General features: G+C 38.4%; 1 protein-coding gene across 4 annotated transcripts in view; it reads left to right on the top strand.

The window, feature by feature from the left end:
* The window catches only part of ccdc66 (coiled-coil domain containing 66), a 59,450-nt gene that overhangs the window by 28,765 nt on the left and 18,260 nt on the right, over window positions 1-12,425 (top strand). For all 4 annotated transcript variants that reach the window (XM_051694439.1, XM_051694437.1, XM_051694438.1 and 1 more), the window contains 4 exons: window positions 624-730; window positions 831-922; window positions 9,097-9,204; window positions 9,333-9,464. In XM_051694439.1, the coding sequence (XP_051550399.1) occupies window positions 624-730; window positions 831-922; window positions 9,097-9,204; window positions 9,333-9,464 (439 nt within the window). The remainder of the gene's footprint in view (window positions 1-623; window positions 731-830; window positions 923-9,096; window positions 9,205-9,332; window positions 9,465-12,425) is intronic.

Here is a 12,425-nt window from a genome sequence, read left to right as displayed (position 1 = left end):
TAAAGGATAATTGTAGCAAAGTTTAAGCAGAGCTCGCCTCTAAACGACCAACCCTCGCATAGCGTTACGTGACTCCTCATCACTTATGTCTCTTAATGACGTGCCGTTTTGTAGCTGTGCTAGCTATGTTGGAGAATGCCCTCGTTCTACCAGAAGACCGTTGTGCTCGGCCAAGTGGCCAGGTGCAAAGTTGTCATGATGAACGCATCCAACTCAGACTGGGTGCCCTGTGTGATACGTCTGGCCTTTTTCCATCTGAAATTCCCCAGAGACGACACATTGTCACCTTTGATAGTTGTTGACTCAAGCTTTGCTGGACTTGGACACAGTAGCTCAAAAATGGCCAGCGAAATGCAAATTAAAATGCTTAATTGTCATCGCAAAAATGGCTGAGAAAAAGAACTTAGTTCTGCGAGCTGTGCTGTTACTCAGTACAACAGAACGACTGAGAGTATAATATGTGCTTAAATCTAATGCTATGACATTCAGAGATTTTAAGTGTGAATTAAGTGTCCAAATACTTTTTGTGCACACTGAATATCTTGATTCTAAGTCAATGATCGATTGTTCAGTTACGCACTGTGTCATGGAAACATATGTCTCTTTGTGTTGTTTTGAATCAGGCCAGTATCAGATGAGCTGCAGTCAGGGTTGTTCAGCACATTTGGAGAAAGAGAAAGAGAGAGAGATGCACTGGAGGCCAAAAGAGCTCAGTGGAGGAGTGAGCTGGGTAGAGTCACACACTTGTTAAATATTCATCAGAGTGCCAGAGCAGCTCTCTGGTTAGCTGTGATGATCTGTAGGTCTGATCAGTTACTGTTCCTCTACAGATGAACAGATGGCTTTAAAGAGGAAACAGAAAGCCAGTGTGAAGGATTTGAAGACTCCCGCTGAAGCGAGATTTAAACACCAGCCTACCACTGTAAGCAAGCAAAACAATTTACACTTTACATAACATAACACATTTACAGTACATTTAAATTACTGTGACATATCAAGAGTGCTGTATGTGAATGTGTTTGCAGTTGAAATTATATTTATCTGTCTGCCTACACAGTAGTTTTAACTGGTATTGTACAATTTTAGAGAAGTAATCAGTAATTTGGAGTGGATTACTTTTTTGAGGAACTTATCCGACAGGGCATATATTTAAATCCCAACATTTTGCACTTCAATAATTGCACAAGACCATATCATGATTTTGATTTTATTTTGATTTTGATTAATTGTGCATCCCTACAAAATAGGACTGAGAAATTAGTCTGACACACTCTTGAGAAAACTTAATGGGCAAATAAAAAGTGCATATGTTTATAACATACATATTTCTGTGCTGTATACATATAAACAGCTTTTACTCTGTAAGTAAAATATTGGCCCTGTCCCAAATGGCACCCTGCGCCCTTGCAGTCCTCCTCCGAGTCCAGACTTTGATGATATAAGTTAGTGCAGACCGTTGGGGTGCTCGTCAGCAAGGCCACGAGGATGCATGAGTCATAAAAGCAGTAATTTGGGACGGACTTCAAGACTTCAATCTGATTATGCATTTTTATAAATTTTGTACATATTTTTCATACAGATAACAAAGAAAAGCAATACCTATATACACAGAATCAACATTTAACCCCCACTATTACTCCTCCCAATCCCAAACCCCACCCTCAACAAACATCTCTGTGGTCACATATAAGTATAGAAAAAAAAAAAAAAAAAAATATATATATATATATATGTATATAAATAAATAATAATCACACACATTTAAAACTGTGTTTCTCTCTCCACTGCCACTCCCCGAGAGCCCTCCAAAAGACCAAATAGCTGCCCCATTTCCCATCAAATGAATCCCAGATATCTAGCCTTCTACATGACACTTCCTCGAAAGCCACAACTCTTGAAATGAGGGCACTCCAGCCGACCTCCATCCCCTTAAAACAATTTGTCTGCCTATCATAACACTGGTTAGGACCCAATTTTTTATGTGTTTATCCCCTATATTGATGACCGCCCCATCGCCTGAAATACAGAGTTTGGGGCTAAATTAAACTTGAGTGCCCAATACGTCACACATAAAACTCTGAACCTTCAACTAAAATTCTTGGATCTTAACACACCATCAAAAAACATGGGTTGTGTCTCTATCTTCTGATTGGCATTGCCAGCATGTGGGTGTGTCTTTAAGACCAAGCTTATACAATCTAGAGGGGGTCCAATAGAATATATGTAAAATCTTTAATTGCATAAGGCGCACCCTTGCATCTCTAGATACAGACTTGACATTTTTTAGAATCCTAGGCCACGCTCCTTCCTCCAATACCAAGTTTAAAACTTTCTCCCATAATCTATTGATAGAAGTTAAAGCTCTGTCCCCCAGACTCTGAATTAGCAGGGAGTAATACACCTCATGCCTTATGATCTTTTCCAAAAGCAGTAATCCACCACTCCAGAGTATCTGCCGCTTTAGGGGGGTGTATGCTACTCCCAAAAATAGTACAGAGCAGGTGGCACAGCTGTAATAACCTAAAGAACTGAGATCTGGGAATCCCAAAATGTTGAACCAAATGTTCAAACACTCCACTCTCATATAGGTCACCAAGTGTATTAACCTCCCTCACAATCCACTCTGACCAGAAGAAAGGGGACTTATTAATACATAATTTTGGGTTCATTCATATGCTCCAGGCAACATTTAAATAAATGTCCGTATTAAACACTCTGGACACTTTTTCCATACCGAGTGCAAATGCGAGATAACGGGGTGTAACATAACTTCTCTGAATAGTTTGATAGAAAGGCTTTGCAATGGCGAAATAGGGGCAAGAACTTCCTGTTCAATGCGACCAATGAGCCAATTGTCTGAGACCGAATGCATAATAATAAAACAAAATCTTGGGTAAGCCTAGCCCACCTTTGTCAATCGGCCTATGCAACTTACTGAAATGTAATCTGGGACATTTACCATTCCAAATGAAGGACTTCGCTATGCTATCAAATTGCTTGAAATTAGAGAGGGGGACATCTACAGGGAGAGACTGTAACAGGTTGTTGAATTTTGGAATACCATTCATTTTAATAACATTAACCTTCCCAGTCATAGATAAATGTAATGAAGCCCACCTGCCCACATCGCTCGAAAACCTTTTTATTAAAGGGTCAAAATTAACTCGATTTAATTTTTTATTAAAGATTTGCCTGGAATAAAATACCCAAATACTTAATGCCCTGTTTGGGCCACTGGAAGGCACCCGGCTGAAAAGCCAACCCGCCACCACCCCTGGAAAATCATCCTTCTTTCTTATCGCGGCTGCTAATGGTTCCAGGGCAAGACAGAACAATAATGGGGAAAGAGGGCAACCCTACCTGATGCCCCTATCCAGAGTGAAATAATCTAAAATTAATCAATTTGTTTGTACCGTCGCTACCGTGTGTTTATAAAGTAACTTAATCCATCCAATAAAAGTATTCCCACACCCGTACATTTCCAAAATCTTAAAAATATTATCCCATTCTACCGTATCAAATGCCTTTTCGGCGTCAAGTGAGATGGCAGTGACCATAGTCTGCTCATTCGCCACTGACCACATGATATTGATGAAGCGCCTAATGCTATCAGAAGAGCTGCGGCCCCGAGTAAACCCCACCTGATCTGTATTTATAAGAGATGTCATAACTTTACTCAATCGGTTAGCCAAAATTTTTGACAATATTTTAACGTCTAGCTGGATCAGGGAAATTGGACGGTAACTCTTACACTCGCTTGGATCTTTGTCCTTTTTAAGAATCAGACTGATCCGGGCTTGCGTCATGGTTGGCGGAAGTTTTCCATTCTTTAATGATTCTGTATAAACTTCTAGCAAAAGTGGAGCCAGTTCTGTAGTATAAGATCTAAAAAGCTCAGCGGTAAAGCCATCTGGCCCCTCAGCCTTGCCTGTAGGCAAGGCCTTAATTCCTCCAAGGTTATCTCAGAATCAAGAGAATTGTTTTGCTCAGCCATCAGTTTAGGAAGTTCTAATGGTTCCACAAAGTTTCTAATATCCACATCAGTAGACGAAGATGTGAAACTATAGTAATCAAGATAGAATTCTTTAAAAGCATTATTAATAACAATGGCTGAGGTAAATATTTCACCACCAGATTTCACTGAGGGAATGGTAGAAAAAGACTCTCTCTAGCCAGAAGTTTTTCTGCCTTTTCCCCCGACTCAAAGTATGACTATCTTGTCCTGAATAGCCAAAACTCCACCTTCCGTGACAAAATAGTTTTATATCTGTATTTCAATCGGGTCAATTCTCTGAGGCCATCAGACGACATTTGGCGCTTCAGCTCTGCCTCTGCACTTTTAATATTCCCTTCCAACTCCACGAGTTCTCGTGCTTTGGATTTTTTGGTGAATGAGGCATACTGTATGATCTGGCCCCTAAGAACCACCTTAAGTGCCTCCCAAGCCATGCCCACAGAGGATACTGAGGACCAGTTGATCTCCATATAAACATTGATTTCAGCCTTAAGCATTTGTTGGAATTCAGGATTTTGAAAATGGGATACATTAAAGTGCCAACTATATGATTTCCTTTTCTCCATATGTGGCAACACCCCTAAACTCACCAGGGTGTGATCTGAGACTAAAATGTTTCCAATTGAGCAATCAACAACAGATTAAATGAGGGACTTGGAAATAAAAAAATCTATTCTAGAATAAATCTTGTGGACTGATGAAAAAAATTTATAGTCCCTACCAGATGGGTTCAAAAGTCTCCAAATATCCGTAAGACCAAGATTTTTACACATCCTGTGAAGCGTCAATGTTGCTCTAGGGGCTTGCACACTTTTGCTTCACTATGATCAAGGACTGAGTCCATCAAAAGATTAAAGTCTCCTCCCAATATTATATAATGAGGGGTGCCAGTGGCTTGCAACATCCCTTCAAGATCTATAAAAAAGCCCTGATCATCAACATTAGGTGCGTAAATATTAGCCAAAATAAGACTTTGCCCCTGAATTTCTACTAAAACAATAATGACATTTGAATTGTAGATGCTTACCTATCAGTGTAATGACTTCCCTGCTCTTACTTGAGCCAGCACTAAAGAAAATATGTCCACCCCATATCTTTCCAAATTTTTCAGCTTCCTGCAGCGAAAGGTGCGTTTCTTGAAGAAACACTATATCATATTTCTTACGCTTAGGAAGAGAAATAACCTTCCTTCTTTTAATGGGGTGCCCTAACCCATTCACATTCCACATGGAGAGAGACAATCCACTCATATTAACATTTGACGTTTTGACATAGAAGAAAAAATAGATTGTGTGTCAAAGACAAGATTATAAAGACCACATTCCAACATTAGTGCAACAGTCAAACCCCGAACATCCCCTAGAAAAAAAAAAAAAAAAACAGAAAAAAGAAAAACCTGCCAACTGGCATCCGTCCCTCCAAACTCAAACAGTTCATGCACGCCTACGAGAGCCCCCGCGACAAATTTGCTGTCGGATTGCTTAAGTCCAGGGTTTCTATACAAGTTTTGTGAGACAGAGTTACACAACAAAAGATAATCTATAAAACAAATTCCAGCCAATAGGCGGAATAAACACAAAGAACATGTAGATTCATACACATAACCATCCCGAAGGTGTATTTCACAAAACACACTCCAGCCGCTAGGTGGAACCAGCTCACAAAAAAAGCCGCTCAGTTTCCTTGGACAGTCAAACGAATGTTCAGTGAGCCGGCCCATTCGGCTGCTACATGAGTGCAACAAATGACCTAATCACTCCAATGTCTTGCAAGAAATAATCCTCAAAACAAACTCCAGCCAATAGGAGGCATAAGCACAAAGAATGTGTAAATTCATCCACAGCACAGTCCCAAGGAATGTTACTCCACAAAACAAACTCCAGCTGTCACTCTGACTTTATGAAGGACATCGCTTGCTGGGCACATGTGAATGTTTTACGGCCATCCATAGCATCTATTCTCAATGTGGCTGGAAATATCAGTGCAAAAGCGACCTTCCATTGATGTAAGAGTTTCTTGCATCCCTTGAAATGATCACGTTTCTTTCTTGTCAAATTCGAAAAGTCTGGGAACAGAAAATGCTGTGGTTCTTCCAAAAAAGCCTTCCTTTACTCCTCACCTCACATAACATCAGATCTTTGTTGGATGATCTCAGAAATTTGGCCAGAATTGATTGGGTCCTGTCTCCCTCAGCGGATCGGAGAGCCAGAACCCTGTGAGCTCGCTCGATTTCCAGCTTATGGCCTGTTATGTCAAGCAGATTCAGAAAGAGCCCTTCCAAGAATTTCATCATATCCTGACCCTCTTCGGCTTCAGGAATTCTGACGATTCGGACGTTAGCAGCTAATTCCCTCTCCGATGACGCCAGATAATCGTTCCATTTCTCGACATCCCCCACTCTTGTAACAACCTCAGAGAACTTTGTCTCCATGGCAGTGATCAATCGATGTATTACAGCAAGATCCTCCAAGTCAGCAACGACCTTCGTCAGCATTGCCGACATGTTCAACATTTCTCGCCAAATTTCCCTAATTTCTCTGACCAAATCTGCTCCTGGGCTTGGGGCCTTCTCATGGGTATCAGCTTGAGCACGTAAATGTCTTTTAATGTCTCCAGAGCCCGAGGATTTGAATTCTTTGACATATTGTCCTCCTAGAACAATTATGGAACAGAGTGTATCGAATCTCACCGATTTATGTCATTAATAGTGTTAAAACCAGCAAAGTGCGCAGAGCTCGCCGTTCACACGTCCGAACCTCGCATGCCGTCACGTGACTCTCAAGGAACACACTTTTAAGTCTCTTGAATATTTGTTTTTAATGAACAATTCCAAGCACCACACTGACAATAATGCATTACAAGATTTAAGCATGAATCTGAAATACAAAGCACACAAAACAACAACAAAACCCCATCTTTTTATATATTTAGAGAACAAATAAACATGATGTAATAGGTAAGGATGGGCAAGGAGGAGGTGGGAACCAGCTGAGCAGTCAACAAAACCTTTAATGACATTAATCAACTATAATCAACTTAAACACACACACACAGTGTGTCTCTCTCTCTCTTGAACTGGCACCTCTGGCTCATCTTTATCCCCCACCCGGCTGATTAGAACAATTCAGGGCCGGGCGTGTGTCCTCACGGTCCGGCCATGCCCTCCTCCTCGTCATGAATTGGACACCTGGATGGTTTTATACAGGTGCTTAAAACAGTCAAATGTATGGAAAGGAGAACATACGTCTCACACGGCGGTTTAGCTCACACTTCATATTGCAAGAAGACCGTAAAAATTATGATATTTATATACACAACCACACTTCTTCAGGTATATCGCCTGTAGACCGACATTGCTATTTAAATAAATCTAATGAATCTTGCAAGCTACAGCTGTGTGTCACAGTCTGGCCTGACTCTGCCTCCCCTGACTGTCTATGTGTGCCATGTCTGTGTGTGTCAGTGTTTTCCATCTCGTTTCTCACAGGTGCTGCCCAGCACCAATCAGCATTGCTATAGCATAGCTCGTTTAACAGATCTGCAGCACCTGTGTCCCTTTATTTTCTCCTTTATTTAAACTCTCCTCTGCCTCGTGTTCCCTGCTTGTTTGTTTTGTGAGTTTGTGTTTGTTGTTCCCGGTCTTTTCGGGTTTCCTGGGCCTGAAGATTCTCCGGTTGGTTAGTTTCTTGTCCTTTTTCTGTTGGTTTAGTGCCTTGTGGCCAAGTTTATGTTGATCATTTTTTCTCCATTGTGAGAGTTTTTGTTTGTATTTTGTCTTTCTGTTAAATAAAAAATATTTTGCCTCTATCTCTGCGTTTGGGTCCTTCATCTCTGCAACACTACTGTGACACTATGTGCAGAAACGTACTCTCTCATGTCTTAATTTTTGGAGACTCACAATAATACTAAAATCCTCTTTGAAACAATGATAACAAAGGTTTAGTTTTTAGTTACTTTTATGAATGCAAAACTTCCCCAAATAAAACTGTTCAATAGAAACTAAACAGGAGTGATTTCATCTCTGGCAATGATACTATATAAATAAGAAAAGCAAGTGTTCCATCATTGACAATCAGAAAAAAATTATTATTATTAAAACAATATAAAATCTGCACTTGCCTCGTCTGCCATGATTTTTTCTCTGGCACAAAACTCGTCTGTCTGCTGTGATTGGTCAAAAGGATAAGCAGCAGGGACTGATGTGTAGTAGGCCGCATCAAGGGTCTAAAGGAAGCTCTTGAGAACCCTTCTAAGTGCTAAAATGTCAAATTTTACAGTCTCGTTGACTTCATTGGCATGTGCAAATGAAGGCCACTAGAGTCCGCAAGTCTACATCAAGTGTGCCAATTGGGACAGGACTGATTTTCAAGACAAGTGTTTTTGTCTTGTTTTCTTATAACATTATTTAAACATTCTTAAAACATGATTTATTTACTTGTCATACAAAATTGCATAAGGTATTATGGCTTGTTTTAAGAGAAATCTAACAAATTTAAGAGAACTTTAGACTTAAGACAAAAAAATTATAAAAATCTGCCAATGGAGTAAGAAAAATAAACGTAATTGTCTTTTGAATTAAGTTTATTTTTCTTGCCCCATTGGCAAACAGTTTTTTCTTGTTTTAAGTATTTATCTTACTAGATTCGGTTAGATTTATCTCAAAAGAAGACTTACGATCTTAAGGAAGTTTGCTTGTCAAGTAAATAAATCATGTTTTAAGAATGTTTATATAATTTTACTGAAAAACAAGACAAAAATATTTGTCTTTAGAAATATTTTTTTGTAGTGCATTTTGTTAGAACAGTGATGATATGATGGAAAAAATATTTAAACTGGTTGCATAAAATACTTTGTATAGGCAAACTACTCTAATGACTGAAGCTGTCATCTGTGTTTAAGCATATGGGTTTTGGTGTGCAGTGTGTTTGACCAGGCAACATCAATTACAAATTAATTATGTAAATACTACGTTGCCTTAGACTATAAGTCGCAGGAACTTGCAGACAAAAAGAACTTGACTCGCTGTATATTCTGGAAATGTAGTACGTGGATATTGATATAGAGGTTTGTGTATGCCACAGGTGCATGATGGGAGTACAGCTACTGGAACAGATAATTCAAATCCCAGAGCTGCAGTTCACGCACACAAACAGCTGCCTGCTGCCATCCGCTCTGCATTCATACTGGGGGTGATACTTCATCGCTTACTCTACATATAATAAACACTGCAAAGTTGAGCAGATTGTGTGTGTGTGTGAATTGTGTTATCCAGTGTAATGATTGCACAGTAGGTAATGTGGTTTGTGTGTGTGTTCAGGAAGCTGCTCCAGTGGAGGGGGTGTACAGTGCTCATAGAGAGGAGCAGCAGAGACTCTGGTTACAGGAACTGCACCAGCAGAGAGAGGAAGCCAAACTACGTCGACAACAGGAGAAACAAATGAATAGCCAGGTAAACTGCTTCATCTCACAATGATTTTTAACTTCAGCACATCAGCATTTAGCAAATAGTGACATATTGAGGTGTGGTGCAAGTTTGAATCGGTCTCATTGTTTCTTATCGTCTCACTACTGTAACCTTCAATACAAATGGAAAAAAGTAAAATAATAAAAAAATTAAATCCAATTAATCTTTGGGATTATTTTGGGTATTGCTCTTTGAACATCAGTATACAGTATATTGATCTTGTCTTGTAGCTGAGGGAACTCCACAGTCAAACATGTTCTAGTGAACAGAGCACAACAGTGGTGGCCCACTTTTCACTTTTTTTTGTGAATTTGCACATATGCGCGAGACCTCCCCACATCCGAATATGGATATTTCCCTATTACTGTATATAGTACGGCAAAAGCAGTATGTCAAATGAGTAGTGTGTCCAAATCATTAGTATTCATATAACAGTAGGTGGGAAATACCTGGATGACCTACAACAGCTGCTGAGATTCTGAACTGTGCATCCACTGGACACTTGACTATACTATAATTCAGGCCAGATGTCTCACCAATCATCCAGGCCACCCCATTATCCACCTTGGCTAAAAAAAAAAATTAAAAAAAAAGGTTAACCTATTAAATATGCTTCATGTGGTAACATTTAAATGAACTGTTATTATTCAAGTCAAAAATATTATTTATGTCACTGAATCAAACTGACTACATTAAGTTCACCAACAAAACTAATATTAAGGGTTAAATCAAGTAAAAATATGTCCTTAAGTAAGGTAACAATTACAGGTTACCATGCACTTTTTTTCTGTGCACAACAACATTTTGAAATGACAGCCTACAGTAATGTGTATTTATATAAAAAAGCCTACCAGTAATTTACATAACTTTTAATATGATTAGAAATGTTTGGAAAGTGATACCATTGTTCCTTTTGTGTGCATTTCTGTTGTTCCTAATTTTAACATTTATCCCAGCTCCATCTGACCTATAACATTTAATTATGGTCTCAATGAAAACATAATAAACATAGTATACTAACTATAAAATAATGCATTTTCAATAAATTATATCTTTAATATTTAAGTATATCCTCAAAAAGAATTAAAATATTGACAACTGGTTAAAATCAATAAATAAATATTTTTCTCCCTCAAACACACACACTGATTAAGCATCATTGGTGTAGTGGAGGAGCTAGGACAGACTGATCCATGTTGGCTGGTAGAGGAGAAACAATAAATGACATTTTGTAGAGCAGGGGTGTCAAACTCCTCTTTTTTTTTTGTCGCCTGCCCATTTGGACTAATAAACATCACATAACGGGCCGAATAATCTACTCTGTTTAAAATGGTAACATGCGACTGCAATGAGCTAACCCTTAAAATTTGTTTGGTTGGGATATTCAGGCTTATTCAGTAATGTTAAATTATATTTTTGAAAATGAACTGGGCTGCCCTGTGACCATGTTACTTACAGATCCAGATGAAAGGCATTTGCCACGACACACGTATTGGACTCTCACTTGATGTGTGTTTGACACCACTGATGTAGAGTGTGGCTTGAGCAGTAGGTGTAGATATTTGACCGCTGCGATTAGTGCTTTGTCTCACTATATTGTGCTCTGGGAGCTAAGCACCAACAAGTCCAAAAATGTGACTGTCATCTGGAAATACTGTAAATAAGACCCAAAAACCGCAACCCGTGACTGCCCATATTGATTAGCAAATTTATGAAGAAAACAAGCCCAAAGTTACTTATAGGCCTATTAAGAGTTCAAGTTAACTTTATTTAATAATCAAATACAAATTATCCTCCAGGCCATTAGCGAAGGGTACATGCGATTGACACTGTAATTTTACTGTTTATTATCACATGACCCTGCGTGGCATGTCCTTGCGGTATATTTTGAAGCAAGGTTGTCAGTAAAAACATATTACGTGTTCAAGCGCTATAGACCTTTTGTAGCAGATACGTCTCCCCCTCTGCAGTTTACATTCGTCCTCATAAATAAGATAGTAGACAGCCGTAATCAGAGATACTCCAAAAACTGGGTCCATTTTTCCTATAGTCTAAACCCTGAGGTAACCTAATTATTAAAACCTCTCGTGCACCAAATAACTTTCAGCGGGAAATGTTCAATCTTGTATTTTATAAATACATTTATGTAATAAAGCTATTTATTTCTATTATTATTATAAAAACTGCATGCGGGGAGAGAGTAAGCAATTTCAAATAAGACACAAAAGGCAATGTTTGAAAAAAAAGAACTGTTACAAAAAGTATATTTATTTGCAGCAACAAATTAACAGCAATAAATAAGAGATTCCTGTTGTAAGAACAGCTAATGGGGTGATGGACGCTGCTTTGCTTTGCGTAGTCATGGTAACATTTCATTCAGCCACATCCTGCAGGCTGATTAATATTGTGGAGAATGAGAGTTTAAGAGATATTTAATGCCTATTGCAATGAATATGCAACCTATAGGGGGACTAGTTCTTTCAATTAGTCAACCTCCCACTTAGACTTTGGGAAACGTTTGATGTTACTTGAATTGGTGTTATTTCAGTGCATTCTATCTTTATATGGTGGAAGGCTTTGTTTTGAAAATGTAAGTAAAGCATTATATTGTTACATATTGTTTTATTTTCTTTCCTAAAAAGGAAATAACAGCATTTTGACAAGAAAAGAATATATAGTCAAATTTTAGCACTTTCAAAATCTGCAATTAATCACAATTAACTATGAAATGTTATGAGATTAATCGCGTTATTTGCATATGTCTGAATATTTTGCAATGTACTTTAAATATACTGTATTATAATAAACTTAAAATATTTTAATATTTTTCTACCTTTTTTGTTTGATATAATTTGTAATGTTTTATGGAATTATAGTTCATGCTCTCATGAAAGACATTAAGCACACAGTCTTGTATCTTTGTCTTTTTGTCTGATTTTCAGATTA

The sequence above is a fragment of the Myxocyprinus asiaticus genome, chromosome 50 (assembly GCF_019703515.2).
Source record: "Myxocyprinus asiaticus isolate MX2 ecotype Aquarium Trade chromosome 50, UBuf_Myxa_2, whole genome shotgun sequence".
NCBI classification, from domain to species: domain Eukaryota; kingdom Metazoa; phylum Chordata; class Actinopteri; order Cypriniformes; family Catostomidae; genus Myxocyprinus; species Myxocyprinus asiaticus.
Note: the sequence above shows the minus strand (reverse complement) of the source record. Positions and strands in the feature narration are given on the sequence as shown.